The following is a 16,647-nucleotide window of genomic DNA, read 5'->3' as shown; positions in this document are numbered from 1 at the left end:
AAGTCCTCGCCATCTTTGTTTGGGTAACTCCACAGAGGTCTCTGTTTAGAGGGTGGGACTCGGGCTACCCCAGAAGGGCCATGTCATAGCTGATAGCAGAAGGCGTGGGTGAGCCTGGGACCCTGTTCTTTAAGACAGAGCCCGACAGCCTAAGCCATGCAACTGATCCATTCATATTTTCTATGAATTCATATTAAATCATCGTGAGCTCAGATGATTTAATCTGTAACTTGTGAGTTAAATATGAAGAAAGTCAGACACCATTCCTAATCAAATTCCACTCTACACTTTAAATCAATGGCCACACATCTATTAACAGCAGACATGGGCCAAGGTCCTCGTCAGTCCTTAAAATAAATGCTGAGCATTTTACACATATCTTTCTGAGGCATGGTGATTTTGGGTGCTCTGATATAGATTACCAAATGAAGGAAGCATAAGCTAAAGGCATGACAAAGTTTTGGGACATATCCCCAGCCTGCATAAGTATGTCATTCTTTGTAACTTGCTCAATGGGAATCTGGTCTGAAAGCAGACTGGGAAACTGAGGACATTGCTTTCTTTCCCACGGAACCATGTTCCCACCATGTTTTCAAGAGGAAAGCTCTGGTACCCCTGAGGGCTTGGCCCCAGTCTGCTCAGCAGGAGAACCTGCTCATCCTCCACCTCCCCCACCCCCGCCCACTGGAGCTTCCCTTTAGTACAGCAAGGTTGCTTTTCAGAAGCCATTTTTCTATGCAATCACAGCTGCTGTTTCCTAGAGAGAGGGCACTGGAGAGCCCAGGCAGGAGCTGCGACTTGCTGAAGCTGCTCCCGGAGCCTCTGCAGCTGTGGGGATCGCTGTGACTTGAGGCCTTTTAACAAGCAGAATAAGAACAACAGCAGGAGAAATGCCTGACCCTGAAGTCTGCAGAGGCAGAGCTTTAATGTAATTAGTGACTGCTGAGGCAAGTGATTTAGAAAGAAAAAAAGAAAAAAAAAGCCTTTCTGCTCTACTCCAACAACTACAGTTTGATTCTATTTTTATTTCATATTCCAGCCTGCCAGGAAGAACAGAGCCGAGAATGCCGTCTCTTGTCTCTTAGAGCTGCAATATTGGAAGCGCGGATAGGGTAGGGCTGAGCAGATTCTGCTCAGCTACAAAATGTCAATTTGCTGTTCAGTGTGGGTCTTCCGTGGGTCACAAATGCCGTGCAGTCCTCTGGGCAACTTTGTAAGGCCTGGTACCAGAAACAGGATAGATGGGCAGCCTCTGGGGTCATACAGCTTAGCATCTGTGGAGGGAGGGGCTGCCTTATGGTAGGGAAGGGATCCAAGAGAGGCTCCCAGAATGGCTGCTGCTGGGGGGTTCTGGGAGGGGAGAGCTCATGCCGCAGGAGACACCAGAGTAGTTTCCAGGAAGAGACTCCACAGCACCGTGGGGTCGAGACAAGTCTTGAGACAGGAGCTGGAGGGGCCCCAGAAGGGAAGCGGTTCTCAAGATGAGAAATGAGCTGGCTTAAGGCAAGGGCAACCGCTGGGGAGACTTGCTCTGGGATAAGGTTTTAGCTCCCTGAAGCGGGACACGGGGACTGCAGGGCTGCCCTGTGGACTCTGAGAGAAGCCCTCAGTTTCTGGTGGGGGCTTGGAAGACAAACGCTGCCTTTGGTCAGAGTTTGCTAGGCTCCAGGCCAGATTTGGGGGCTACATCTCTTCTGCCTTCCTAGGAACAGAAGGGAGAGAGCGGCACAGGATCTGGTTGCCATGAATAAAAATAAATTTCAATATCCTTATGGGCAGATGTGTCCCTGGTTTGCTGATCCTACAGCTTTCCTGTGAGGGGGTTCTGCCAGCGTTTGCTCTGTGCTTGTTTACTGTTGATCAGACACACACAGGCTGTCCGCGCTGACTCATGCCCCTGTTAATAGGAAGCCAGGCATACCCTTAAACATCGACTGGAGGGGAAACCTCTGAGGCACAGAGGGCGAGGGCCAGTAGCTGGGCTCCCCTCCCCAGAACCAGACACTGCCCTCAACTGTGTTAAGTGGGGACAGCTGGGGACAAAAAAAAATCATGGTAATTGGGCCAAGTGTCAAGAATCAAAGCTGCAAAGCCATTTCAGTGTCCTCTGAATCCAGCTCGCATGCAGTTTCTGGTGTTATTGCCCACAGCCCTTTGAAAAGGCAAACTAAGGCCCAGGAGCATGGTCGGATCATTGCGGCATGGTCTCCCTGGAGAGTTGGTGATAAACTCAGGTGGTGGTCAGCAGGATTCCCCAGTGAACCACAATGCGAGGAGACAAAGGAGTGCGCTCTTCCTTTAAAATTTACCACCATCTTCTGAATAGCAAGTGGGAACCCTGCGAGGGTCCCCGTGAGGGTGAGTCTGGCCTAGGTGTGAACGGCAGCCTTCAGAACATGGGAATCTTATTACCTTGGGACCTTTGAAAACACTGAGTAGACTAGCTTACATCTTCAGTGATACCATCCAGATGTTCCTGACCTCGGAAGCTATGCAGAGCTGTGGCTGGCTAAAACTCAGATGGAAGAAATAACAGCTTAGGAGGAATGCCTGCTTGAAGGACCACAAAGTCTGACTGTCCAACTGTCCCGTGCTCATGAGCAACTGAACACCAGGTGAGCTTTTGGAGGTGCTTCAAACCCAGTGTTAGAAAGCAAAGGACTCCAAACCCAGCCAGTGGATTGGGACCCATGCATTCTGTTGCCTTCGTGTCATCATGTGAGTCATGCTGAGCCACTTCCTGTATTTGGTTTTCAGAGTCTCCCTCTCTGAAACGGAGCTGTTTCTGACTGTTTCTGTTTCTAACGCTGCTCAGCGGAGCGGGTGATCATTCTCTCGAGCAGGCACAGGCAGCATATCCTGCATTGTCGCTCACTTGCTGAGATGTTTGGTCCTGGTTGATTTACCAAACCTTTCCAATCACACAACATCCAATTTATTGCATGGTTCCAGTGAGGGCTGAATGATGTGAGAAGCCCAGTGACTGAACTTGGGGGCTTTTATTTTTACGTTCTTCAAGTCACCAAGAGAGAAAGAACTCCCCCTGCCCACGAGCTCTGTACCCATGGGAATATTAACTGGGCATCAGCTTCTTCATCTGCAAATGGCAACAAAACATGTGCTGTATGGCAATGGTAGGGTTTTAAATTGGAGTAATATTAAATGGGGAGAAGAGGCATTTGTTAAAGTACAGTTACTCCAACTGTTGACTTCCTTCTGCCCTCTTTCTCCCTTAGATGGACACAACAGATTCTGTAGGTCTGGCAGGCAAGTGTTTCCTGTAAGTACTGGGAGCCTCGACGGGTGCCGAAATGACCAAATCAGGCATCAGAGAGAGGCAGCAGAGGACAGGGGAAGACCTTCCCCTGAGCAAAGAGATCCTGGGCATCCGGTGTCTACTCTACTTCCCCAGGTGGAGAAGGTGGGGCTTCTGGAGACGCTGCTGGGTTCAGGTTCCCCGGCACACCATTCTGAGCATCAGGCATGACAGTTCATCCAACCTGCCTGTGGGTCCCTGCCTGGCCTGTGACTCAGGACAGTAGGTAATTCTCTAGAGGGCAGTTGCAGGGGGCCCTGGGAAGTTCAACAGTAATGACACCTCTCCTTCCTTGCCCAGGCACAGACTTTCTCAAGACTGCTTCTGAGCACTTAGTCATCTCCCAGGGGATTGTGGGTAGGATGCCACCATGCCTTTCTTTCCTGAGCCTTGGGGAATGGCTGCTCTATTTTCACCCTCTGCACAAGGCTATCTTAGAGCAATCACCACGGCCTTCAAGGCTACCTGCTGCTTCATCTCGTCTGCCAGCCTTACACCTCGCCCATTCATTCTACCAGGCGCCTTCTTGGGACCACACGATAGCTCGGTAGCTCCAAGCCTGCACGTCAAGGTCAGCTACATTTCGCCTTCCAGGTTATCTTCTTAAAGGAGCCTGGGTCACTGCCCCCTCTTCACTATTCACCTGAGGCATATGCTATTTCTTCATACCGTTTGCTACAATTTAACTTCATATATTAGTTGTTTTTTCTGGGTCTCTCCCATAGATTTCCTGTCCCCTGTTGTTGGGACAAGGTCACTTTCTGCTTCACTTAGAACTGTGTAGTGAGTATCTACAATAAGAGATTTTTCAATTAGCATCTTCCTTCCTTCCTTTCTTTCTTTTTATTTATTTATTTATTTATTTATTTTTTGTGGTGGGGGACAATGCTGGGAACAGAACCCAGGGCTTGCCAGGCAAGCAGCTGTGTGTTACCCACCTCTCTGGCCTCTCAGTGAGCATTTGATTGATGTATCAGTATTAGCCCTTGCACTTTTTTGGGGGCTCAAAAATGCAGAAATCTTTGTGATCTGTTTGAGTCATCAGAAGCTGCTCTGCTATCTCATTTAGATAATTAAGCCGGTCCTATTTTATTGCAAGAAGATAGCCAGTCACAGGCTAGTGATGGGAACGAGCGGGAGTGGGTGCCTTGGGCTGGGGGAAGTGATGGCTTTTTTTTTTTTTTTCTGATACTGGAAAGAGAACAGAACCCACCTCTTAAAAGCAGCCAGCCAGCTCAGGCCGTAATTATTTCTGTCTGACTTGAGAAGGACAAGCCCTGCCATGCTCGTCTCTTTCTCTGTCCGAGCAAACCAGTTAATAACAGCCATAAACACGGGTTTCTAGTCCTGGGAGGATCAAAACTGATGTAATTCCCAGATAAATGCTCATAAGAAAGCCGCCACTCAGTTAGAGTTTGGAGCCTGAAGTCTGCAATGGGGACACTGTCCTGACAGAACTTGTAACACACCCTTGGATCTATTTCAGTTTGGGGCTGGGGGCGGTTTTACAAACACCCTGGCTCACACTGAGCTCGGGTGAGTTGTTGCTAATGCTGAAACATTCAAGGCCAACACTGATTCACACAGATAGAAGTGCCAATAATTTGTGTAAGAACTGACTCTTGAAGAGCCCTGGGCATGTGGCTCATGAGAGCTTGAACAGGGAAAGGAATCCCACCCTGTCCAGAAGCTGTCTTGGGTGGTCTCTGATTGGGCCACTGTCTCTGGTGTGCCTATGTAAATGGAGAGAGAAGAGCTCAAACCTCAACACAAAGAACTGGTATGGCAACGAGGATGCTAATTACCCTGGTTTGATCAGAGCATGTTGTAAAAATGTATTGTGATATCACATTGCCTACCATTGTGTCTGTACTGAGACATCACATATCTATAGTTGTGTGTCTGTATTGAGGATCACATATCTACAGCCACCCCACACAGAGTGTGCCTGATCTCCTGTGGTCTCAGAAAGCTAAGCAGGGTTGGGCTTGGTTAGAACTCAGAAAATAGATGGGGCCATCTTATATCAGACCCCAGAAATGTACAATTATTACATGCTAATTTAGAATAAAATAAAAACAAGTGTTTCAGTGACGCCACCCACTGCCTGCAGGTGCAGCTTAAAACCCTTCAAAGCTTTTGCAGATTTGATCCAGGCCAATGTGCTGGCTCTCTTTCCTCAACTCCAAAATCACCTCAATCAGAGCTGTCCTTGTCTCCCCTGGATGGGCTCCACTCTCCTCCATCCTCGGGGAAGGAGGCGGAACTCAAGCTCCTTCTCCGCTGTGCCACCCACCTCCTTAAAGGTCGTTCGCAGCAGTTCAGGTCAGCCCGCCTTCTTGTGCAGTGACCCTTCCCCGCAGAGCTACAGGGTCAAGGTCAGCCCGAACCCCACTGTCAGTGTTCCACAGTGCTAGGCTGCTGCTCTGTGTGGTGCTTTAGTTCTGGTCTTATGTTCCTGAGTATGCTGCAGTGACCCCAGAAGTTTCTATGCTCGTGTGCGGAGCTGATAAACAGGAGGAACTGGTTTGGCTTCCACCATGTGGGTTCTCTGGGAAGAACTCGGGTAGTCAGGTTTGGCAGCAAGCGTCTTTACCTACCGAGCCATCCCACCGACCCATACAAACATGCAGGAAGTTCCTTCCTTGTGGACTAATCACTGGGTCTGACATCCTCCATTTTCCTGATTCTTTCTACTTTTTGAGTAGAGTAAGTCTGTACATATTTAAGACACGCATCCCCAGCCTGAAGTGAGACTGTTTTTCATAATCTTCGAAACTTCTTATAGACATCAGTGTTCTAAAAGCATTCCTGGGCACGGGTTTCGGGATCCACTTTGGCTGACTACCGTGGAGTGTTTTGGGAATGATCTCAGAGCTGACTGGAACTGTGAGCGAAACTCTTATCCGATTTTTATCTTGTAATTATTTAACTTGTAATTTATGGGTTAGATGCTTTTTACAAAAAAAAAGGTGTCATGTCACTGCGAGCAGCTATGTTTGGTCATGGCTGGGTAGGCTGCAGGTCAGTCTAGCTCCGACTCAGAGAACAGAGGCTGCCTGTGGTTTGGCTTGCTACTAGGGCAGGGTCCTCCTCAATTTGTAGGATGGAGTTGGAAAAAGAAAAGAAACGTGATTGAAAGACCGAAGGCAGATCTAGGTCATAGTAGACAAAAAGACCTGTGGAGGAATGTTCTCTCAAGCAGAAAACAACAGAGCATGCATGGCGGGGGAGGGTGGGCTGGGGGGGAGGGGAGAGAGAGAGAGAGAGAGAGAGAGAGAGAGAGAGAGAGAGAGAAAGAGAGAGAGATTATTTTTCACTGCCGATCAACCCTTTAGAAGAAGCCTGTACTCACTGAGTGGATTATGCCTTGAAGGGCCTGAAAGCCGTCATTCACAGGAAACACATGGTCCTTACTGTCTGCAATCCGAGCCAACTGAGAACAGACAGACAAACAAGTGCAGAGACGTGTCAGATACGGATGTGGAAGGCTCGGGAAAGCTACCATGGACTGCACGGGCCTGGGGCACCCATGTGCAGAACCTGGAGGAACCTGGAGCTTCAACAGGCTCAGGGCCTCACTGAGGGACCCTCAGCAATGACGCGCTAACCAGGGACCCCCTGGAGCAGGCTGAGGACGGCACCAGCTCCTGCATTTGTTTGAATCTCTTCCTTCTTGGGAGCAGAAGAAGACTGCCCAGTTGGAGGAACACATGGCTTGGGGAGATGTATTTTCGATTTGAGGACACTGGCTTGTTTCTCACCCAAATATCTGCTGGTAATTTTATTCAAAACAAACACACTTGAGTCCTCTCAAAGCAACTTCAGGATCAAATTTAGGCATCCTCGTAGCACCAGGCTGATGAAAGGGGTCCCACCTTTCACCCCAAATGCCATGAGGGTCAGGCCCATTGCTTCTTCTGCTTCGTGAATCAGGAGAAGGATAAGGAGCAGCTGACCAGGGACCCTCAACATTCAGAGCCCTGGACTGCCACAGAGGCCTTGCCAGTCTTAAAAATGTTTTTCATTGTTTTTTACTGATTGCAAAAGCAACATATTTATTATGAAAAAAATCTTGGGAAAAATTTTAAAATTAAACTGGAAGAAAAACAAGGTCTATTCACAATGGATCTTCCCTATGAATTTGTAATTCATTCTTACTGATATTGGCATCTGTGTAGGCCGCTATACTCTTTTAATGCAGACACGTGTACTTTTTCTAAGAGTGGGCAGGTAGTATCTCACTGCTTTGCAATCCTGTTTACTTACTCCATAACTTATTGAGAACACCGTAGCAAAAACAATGATGAACCACATGGAAGAGCTCTTATTTAGGATGCTAGCAGGTTTCTACTTCTGGGCACACTCTTTAACTATTCCTACATTCCTGTATTGAAAATGCACTGCATTTTAATAAGCAAAAACAAATATCTGTCACTTGAAAAAGAAAACCGTACTTGTCAAATAAAAGCATTTAGGAAGTTTTCTAAGGTAATTGAGACCTGTGTTGACACCTTGGTGACTTATTGTCACCTCAAAAGTTAAACAAAGGAGATGTGCCCTGGGTGGTCTATGCTTGGACCCCAGAAACTTCAAAAGATGATGTCAAACTCTTCACACAGCCAAAACTTTCTTCTTGCCTAGCTTCCCAGAGAAACATCCTATTTAGGGGTATGTGTTCCACAGATGCCCCCACTACACTGAATGAACTTGCTGTCCTTCACTCCTGAGCTCAGCACATTTCCAAACAGGGGAGAGCCAGACTCATACCTGAGTTTCATTGAAATCCTTCACACCAACACAGTAAACAATTGCGCCAAGGTCCCGGGATCTGTTAGCCTGTGTGAGGAGACAAAGGAGATTAAAGGGAGATGAAGGGACAAATATTGCCCTCTTGAGTTCAAGGTGGCTACCATCAGTGAAGGGATTCCTGAGCACCAACTCTGCGGCAGGTGATGCAGTGAAGGAGTAACCTAGACCCCAGGGAGCTCACACTCTAGTGACCACAAAGGCTCACGTAAAGCATGCGGACCAGAGGACAGGGGTTAGTGTCGGGGGCACCCACCAGAGCAGCCGTCAGACAGCTCTGGAAGGATGTGGGACACACGGCACATCCAGGAGAAAGGTCCACTTTTGCTATTCCTGAAGTAGGTTTGTTGGCATACTTTCTTCTTTGGGGGAGGACAACCCAGTCTTATAAAGGAATGTGGCCTTTGGCACCAGGCTCCTTAGGCGGATGCTTGGCTTCACTCTGTAAAGTGTTTGAGGAATTAACTGTGGCCATCTTGCAGAGCTCACTGGGATGTTTCTACTGTCAGCATCTTTTATGAACTAGAAGACTTTATCTCACTGCCACAGAGCAAAACGCCTTGATCGTAGGTCCGTGTCTGAATAGGTAGCCAGGACCTTTTCGACACTGAGAAGCAACCTACTGAAAAATATCCAGGTTTTGGCTTAGTGTTATAGTTGATATATTAAAGGTATTTTGATTTGCTTTGATATTTGTTTTCCATATTTCCTGGGTTTTAGGCTAGAACACAGGAACTCCTCAGCACATGGAGCAGATGCTCAATAAATATGAACAACAAGCATATCGTGCCCAATACACACATATTGATTTGATTATAACTTCTCCCCTTATGAGATGTCAACCCACCTGCTTCTCACACTGACTTCTAGAAGGGACAGAGCATGACTTTTCTTCTTTACGTTGGGAACATTTCCTGCTGCACTCAGAAAGAAATGAACCCCCAGACACAGACTAGCCCTCGCCTCTCCCCATCAGCTCCAGGACTCTCTCCTCTATCCAGGCTTTCTGGGGAGTCATGCAGAAGGGAGGATTCATGCGCTGTATCTCCCCGGGAGCGCTTTCTTGTGCTGGCATCAGGACGCTGAGCGCTTTCCAAGTCTGTATGCGCCATACCTAAAATTGCTTCCAGCTAACGTCTGCTTCGAGCCCCTCACACTCACCATTTGCTTTATGCCAGTTCTTTCCTTATTAGGGGTTTTATTTTATGTGACGGTTAGTTAGTGCCTAAATAAGTCACTTCGCATTCCGTCACATAGTTAAGTTTAGAACACAGAAACGTACTACTCCCCAGATACTCAGGGCATCTGTCATGTTAGCTCGTGTTTCCCATGCCAGGCATGTGCTCCTGGGAGAAGGGAGACAGGAAAGCATTTCATGGAAGAGCCCAGCAAGTGCGCCTCGCTCTCTTGTGTGTCTCCAGAGCTTAGCCAAGTCCAGACTCAGAATGAACAAATACACTACTTCACACTTGTGGATGGAGTTCAGTTTAAGCTAAACAGTGGTCAAAAGACCTAGGGATTGTAATCGGCCATTAATGTCTTCCAGCATCCAGCCTACCCCACATTGTATCTTTTCCCTTCTGTGTGAATGTCTGCCTGGGCCTGAGTGAGCCTGTGCCTGTATATCTGTGGGCTCATCCACAGGGGACATAGGTCACCAACTAGTGACCACACCTCTGAAGAAAAATAACTTTCTCTCCAAACAGCCGTCAACACCAATAGCTCCTCAGATACGGGCTGAGGCCTTGGCAGTCCATCCTCTTGGGGAGTAATTTTTGAAAGCACAAGGAAACGGAAAAGAGGGCCGTAAAGAGGGCTCACCAATGTGAACAACGCTCTTCCAGAGGAGCCCAAACTAGTTCTCAGCACCCACATCAGACAACTCACAACCAACTCCAGCTCCACGGGGATTAAACAACTTTGGCACCCACACTCACGTGGTGCTTCACAACCATCCATAACTCCAATTCCAGGGGATCTAGCACCCTCTTCAGACTTCCGCAGGCCCCGGACACACACATAGTACAATACATACATGTAGGCAAAAATCCTCATACACAGAAAATAATGTTTTAAGCCTTTTAAAGATATAATGAAGACAAATCTTAGAAAAAGGGGAGGAAAGGAGAAAAACAGGAGACGGCAAAGAGTGACCCACCCCCTCTGCGCAGCTTTGCTTCCTGAATTGGTTTTGTTGTTGTTGTTTGTTTGTTTTGTTTGTTTTTAGAGACAAGGTTTCTCTGTGTAGCCCTGGCTGTCCTGGAACTTGCTTTGCAGACCAGGCTGGCCTCGAACTCACAGAGCTGCTTCTGCCTCCCAGGCATGTACCACCACCACCGCCTGGACTGAGAATCTGAATGTCTCCCTGGTGACCTGGTTCTTATGTACCTCAAGAAGCTCTTTCTCCATTTCAGTAGAAAATATGAGGGGAAAGGAAGAAAATTGTTACACTTCCTGTTGAAAACTCTTGTGTGACCCTTTGTAAGCTGCTAAAGTAATACATTACCTTCGGTAAAGGCGCAGTAGACTTTTTTTTTTGAAAGGAGAAAAGTGTTTACCATGTGTGAGACATGAAAATTGACATAAAAATGAAGTATTATGATTATTTTTACACTTGAGACAGTCCCATTCCGGTTTTACCAAGAACGAGTATTGTTTTGTCTGAATACAGAGAAAGACCTGGTCTCTCCACACATGCCAGGCACACACTACACACTCTAGCACTGAGCTGCAAACCTGGTTCCGTGTCCACACAGACACAGCGGCTGTTACTCACCTCCCGCTCTGAGTAGAAGAAGAGATCTTCATGCAGCTCCCCATCCGTCAGTGCGATGATGACGCTTGCTGTCCTGTATCCTGCTCAGAAACAGCAGAGACCTCTTGTTTATCCTGGACCCCAGGACCCCCCCCACACACAGAGACCTCTCGCTTACCCTGTACCCCCAGGGCATCCCATAGAGACCCTCTTACTTGTCCTGTATCCCCAGGGCACCCCTGCAGAGACCCTCTTACTTGTCCTGTATCCCCAGGGCACCCCTGCAGAGACCCTCTTACTTGTCCTGTACCCCCAGGGCACCCCCCCACATCTCTGAGATTTTATCTCTTTTTAAGTTCAATCACTGAAACTGAACACGATGAGAATCATCAGTCTTGTATTGGGGTGTGGGGCAACTCTAACACGAGCTTTTTAGGGTCAGACTTCTGGATTTCTCGGTCTCATCTCAACATATACGCTGTGTTATGATTGTTCGGCACTTTAAGAGACAAGCCACGCCCACTCCCTACGGCCCCTCCCCTCCTCTCGCCATCTTGTTTCTCTGTTCCCTTTGGCCCCGTGCTCCCCTTCTTGCCCCTTCTTCTCTCTTCCCTCTCTCTCTGTCCTCTCCTTTCTCTTTCCTTTCTTTCTCTCTCTCTCCTCTCTTCCTCCCTTTTTCCCTTTTTCCTTCCCCTCCATAACTCAACTAATAAATATTTAACCTCATTCTACATGCCGTGTCTATCCATGTTTCTGTCTCCTGCCCACCCGCCATGTGTCTCCCTGCCTGGGACCAGCCACCGCTTGGGGACCGGCAGCCATCTCTGCCTGGGACTGGCTGCTCCCAGGGCCCGCTGCATGCCACCACATGGCCCGCTATCACCATTTGGGGACCTACAGCATTTCTGCTGCCTACTGCCGCCGGGGATCTTGCAGCATTTTGAACAGGCTGACCAGGTGACATGGCTGCTGAAACACTCAGTCCCTGCCAGCAGCTCCTGTGGCCAAAGGTCACCAGGCCTGGGGCAAATTCCACACTTGGACTTTAGTGGCCCTTCTTGGATGCCATAGCCGACCACATACACCACACTTGCCAAAACATAATATTTATCAGAATTTGCAAGCTGACCAGAAGTATTACAGCTGTTGGCAAAATTCTACTGGAATTCTTCCAATGTTATTTAGACTTCCAGTAACAGCACTTACAATTGATTTTGCTGGGCAAGTTTGGTGCCTACCTTATGTGCAGCAGTTTAATTACAGTCAGACAGGAAGTGGCTATTAGGAGGAAAGTCCCCACAGTTATACGGAATCTCATGGAAGAGATTGGTGTGACATGCTGGAGTGCTCTCCACGAGGGAGACCAACAGCAACCAGAGTGACGATGATGTCCCTTTCTGAGGACTTAGTTGGAATACTTTAGACATTTATATTTAAGCTAAGGGAAGTTTCAGTCAAACTTGATCTAAATACCAGATTCAACCACAGGAGCTCAGAGAGAAACAAGGTAATTAAATCTGACACAAAAATCCAAGACCTTACTAGCCTATCCAAGTATTTATTAATTTAATAAATTCATCATGCAAAACTATTCATGCGAATTGCAGACTGTAGCCGTAACGGGATCTTAATTATTTTTAAATAATGCTTCCTGGCACAGCCTGGCAGAATTTGATTTGATAAAAGCCACCTCCCTAGGCACTTGTTCTTATTTCTTCTCTGATAAAATGAATATACAGGATTTATGGACCATGTCACACATGTACTTATTGTAAAAATTCCCTTTCAGAAGCTTTGAGACCCTTCATAATGTGACTTTATGTTACAATCTTACCTTGACTGTTTTCATAGTAAATCTGTTCGCTGGCCTGAAAAACACATGGAGAAGCCATTAGAACATTAGCCTCAACGCTGCTTGCCAGTCTAGTATCATGCATGGAGGCCAGCCTTGGTGCATGCATGGAGGTCAGCCCGGGTAGCATGCATGGAAATGTGATGCTGCTTGTCTGTAGCCAGGGCTATCTCAATTCTTAATGTGACTTGCCTGGGTCTCACTCAAAATGACAGTGCTGATATTCAGGTAACATGGTTCTCACCCTTGAGTCAGCTAACTGTTGACATGGGTGGAGATCTTCTCAGAGTCTTGGAAAGATTTCCTTAAAGCCAAAGGTACTGAAATTCCATCTCAGCCATTGTGACTGCCAGCCACGAAAGACACTTTGGGAATTGAGGGACTTGCGTGTGGCACAGTTCCTGAGTGACATCTAAGTACTGGCTAACAAACCATTTGTGGGTGTCAGTTAGGGAGGAAAAAATCCATTCCCTTAGTGCATTTGAGGGCAGTTGTCAGTGAGCTTATGGGGGGAAACTGGGCTTTCTTATCTGTGGCCATTATCAGTCCCCCTTTATCTCATCAGCCATCTCCATGCTGGTATCCCAATGTGACACTTTATACGGAAGAGTTGGAAATTGTCCTGAAATTACCCTTTCAAATCCTTCATGCATGTAAGTGTCTCCTCCTGGCAGAACTTTCTGGAGTTCTTCTAGGCCTTGTCGAATCTGTTCCCTGAAACCCAAAAGTATCTTGTTAGCCTCATGAGAGTATTTTCACCTCGCTGTTGACAGCACAGGAACCAGTTTGCTTTCTGCACACATGCTGGATTGCTCCAATAGCTCCCTGAACCCTCCAGTGGGTATTATCCATCCGGAGTCAGTCATAGCTAGAGAAGGATAAGTTAGATTTCATCAACGAGAGGAACCTTTCACAAGGATCTCCACTTGCTTTTAAGATGTCCCTCTTTGGTAACACAGACAAAGCTTTCTTTCAACACTGGAAATTAACCTTAAAATGTTCCTGCTCCTAATGGGACACACGGTCACACAGGTGGAGGCGCAGATGGCTTCTATTTTGCCAGGGAGGGATGAGCGCTAAGAGACAAGGAGAAACCAGGAGAGGCCCCTTAAGATGCAGCTGGGAGGAATCCGAGCAAACGCTGCCAATGGAAACTGCACAGTCAGCTTCGAAAGCAAAAAGGAACATGGAATCCATACTTCCCATGCTAGCAGAAGCAATTGGTGGCTGACACCTGTGTGCTGTTCCTTTGTTTGGGCAAGGTGACTGACGGTGGGGGAAGAAAGAGGAAGTGAGGCAGAGGATGGGAGAGAGCTGGAGTGGGAGCCACAGTCTCCAGACCACTCGCTCGGGACGGTAAGACACACATTCACGTTCCTAGCTCTGCAGTAGCGCTGCGCTATGCCGGAGCCTCTGAGCCCTAACCCCCCTCCTGTACTACAAGCCTGTGAGACGGTAAAACAGGACAAAAGAGCCTAACATTCCAGGGGAACAAGAGATGCTAACCCGACTCACAGATGCTGATTTTGCTTCCCCATAACCTCTCAGTGTGGGTGCTGCCTCCCTGCATCACAAAGATAAAGCCTGGCCTGAAAGAGGGCAAGAGGGGAGTAGAGACTGGGAGCCAAAGGTCCTGCCTCTGTGCATCCCTGTCTGCTGAGGACGGGTGGTATGATGTTCCCACGCACTCAAGGCTGTGGTGGCTCTTCAATTCTTCCACAGCTATGAACTTGAATCACAAAAACCCCCAGGAGCCTGTCCAAGGCCTCATGACTAGCCAGTGCCAGGGGTGAGATAGGAGCCTAGAGTCCTACGATTAGGGGCACTGAGAAACTTTTTCTTGAATGGGTGAGCCAATGGCTGGAACACAGCTGTCTGTCCCAGCAATTGTTCGGGGAGAAAGTCTAATGATAAACATTAACTCTGAATAAGAGTGGATATGACAGGAGGTCGGCTTGGGGGAGGGGGGAGGGGAACATTTTAACGGCACACTGGAAGAGCCTGGCACAAGTCCCCACTGTTACTGTTTTCAGTTGGACGACTCAACACCATGTCACTCAAACTTTAGGAAAGGGGCAGACTATGTCTGGCTGCCCCATCAGAACCCAGCTGCTCAAGGTGGCCTCAAGAAGTGGAAAGCTACTTGGACCACTGCCTGAATCATCAGCAAAAATATCTGGAAATGGATCCACACCCAACCCAGACAGCACCGGGGCTGCACCACCATCTGACCTTGCTTGCAAAGGCCTCTGGGATAACACCTGCCCCTCTACTTCCTCTTACTCTGTGTGAGGCTTCCAAGTCTTCTTAAAATGAAGATCACATCACACCATTCTTGCCTCTGCTCAAGACCCTCCTGTATCGAGTCCCTGTACTTGAGGAGCCTCCCGAGGCTTTGCAGTGCATACCTGTAGGTGTGGCCACTGCCTCCCTGTCCAGCCTCACCTCTTCCTTGCCTGCTTCCACTACCCCAGCCTCAGCCGCACTGGTCTTGGGTTCCTGGCTTTGAGAGACCCTCTGTGTCAGCACCCCCTACAGCCTGACCTTTTCCTAAACCACGTCTGTTTGGGTCCCTGCCATGTCTTCTAGGTCTTCTGGCTGGAATTTGACAGACATTCAACAGATTCTTGTGAAGTGGGTGGAGGAGCAGGTACCACCACTGTCAGTCATCTTGGAAAGAGAGGGGCCTCACTTGGCCATGCAGAGGAAGGCCAGGCTGAAGTAGAGCCTGGTCACCGGCCCTATGACATGTCTGGGCCCTTGTGGTGGGTGGAAGCCATTTTTTGTGCTGTGATTTTTTTTCTATCACATCCAATATCTCAACATTCCATCAAAAGGCAAATTTCAACTGTGTTGTTTGTTTTTTTTTTTTTTTGATGAGAAAGAGAAAAATGATGCATGTTTTAGTAAAATAGATAAAGACAAGAACCGTGTTCCCCACAAGGCCACCAGAGGTGCAGGATGGGACAGGTACCAGTTGTCACCTAGCAGATCTTTGTCCTATGTATTAGGACAAACTCATTTGTTCATGAGTTCCCAGCAGCAGAGGCAGGGATGGGAGATCAGAGTCTGTTCCTGAACTTTGAAAGATAGCAGTCCCAGGATCCTTCAAAATAGCTGAGAGGAGGGGCTATTCTCTGAAAATTAGATTTGGTATTGAAAGTAAATACACAGTCCTAAAATACACAAGCAGGAAATATCCTGGGAGTCTAAAGCAGTCCTGAGGGGGAAAAAAAAAAACCCAAAGCTGGAAGACTACAATACTTGACCTCAAATTACACTATAGAGCCACAGTGATAAATACAGACATATAGACCAGTAGAATACACTAGAAGATTCAGAAATAAACCCCCATTGCTACAGTCACCTATTTCTTGACTGTGTTAAAACAAACAAACAAACAAACAAACAAACAAACAGCAACAAAACCCCCATACATTGAAGGACTGGAAAAATAGCTCACTGGTTAAGAATTCGGAGTTTGGTTTCTTAGCACTCACACCAGGCAGCTCACAATATAACTATATAATATAACAGCTCACAGGAATCTAATGTCCCTGCCTAGCCTCTGAGATACTGAATTTAAGTGTACATAGCTCCTCTCACTTATATATAATTAAAATAATAAATCTTAAATATGCATTGGAGACCAAAGACAGCCGCTTCACGAGTGATGTCGGAATGGGTTATGGATGTATAGAAGGATGTCATATGATCCCTACCTCTTGCCCGGTACATAAATCAACCCCAAATGGGTCGCTGACTTAGTTGTAGTACCTGAAACTCTGAAATTCCCAGAGCAAGAGGCAGAACACTACAGCATAAGCATAGCAGAGACCACGTGTAGTGGGCTTCAGCATCTCAGGAAATAATAGCAAGAACTGGCTCCTGGGGTTGTATTAAACTAAAAATCTC

General features: G+C 47.5%; 1 protein-coding gene across 2 annotated transcripts in view; it reads right to left on the bottom strand.

The window, feature by feature from the left end:
• Positions 1-16,647, bottom strand: part of Antxr1 (ANTXR cell adhesion molecule 1) — a 187,586-nt gene that overhangs the window by 124,810 nt on the left and 46,129 nt on the right. For both annotated transcript variants that reach the window (XM_087907059.1, XM_087907058.1), the window contains exons 4-8: positions 13,365-13,446; positions 12,715-12,748; positions 10,902-10,981; positions 8,087-8,155; positions 6,672-6,752 (exon numbers count right to left, since the gene is read on the bottom strand). In XM_087907059.1, coding sequence (XP_087763185.1) covers positions 6,672-6,752; positions 8,087-8,155; positions 10,902-10,981; positions 12,715-12,748; positions 13,365-13,446 — 346 coding nt within the window. The remainder of the gene's footprint in view (positions 1-6,671; positions 6,753-8,086; positions 8,156-10,901; positions 10,982-12,714; positions 12,749-13,364; positions 13,447-16,647) is intronic.

Source organism: Myodes glareolus, chromosome 6 (genome assembly GCF_982192425.1).
Source record: "Myodes glareolus chromosome 6, mMyoGla1.1, whole genome shotgun sequence".
NCBI classification, from domain to species: Eukaryota; Metazoa; Chordata; class Mammalia; order Rodentia; family Cricetidae; genus Myodes; species Myodes glareolus.
This window is presented reverse-complemented; position numbering and strand designations above follow the sequence as displayed.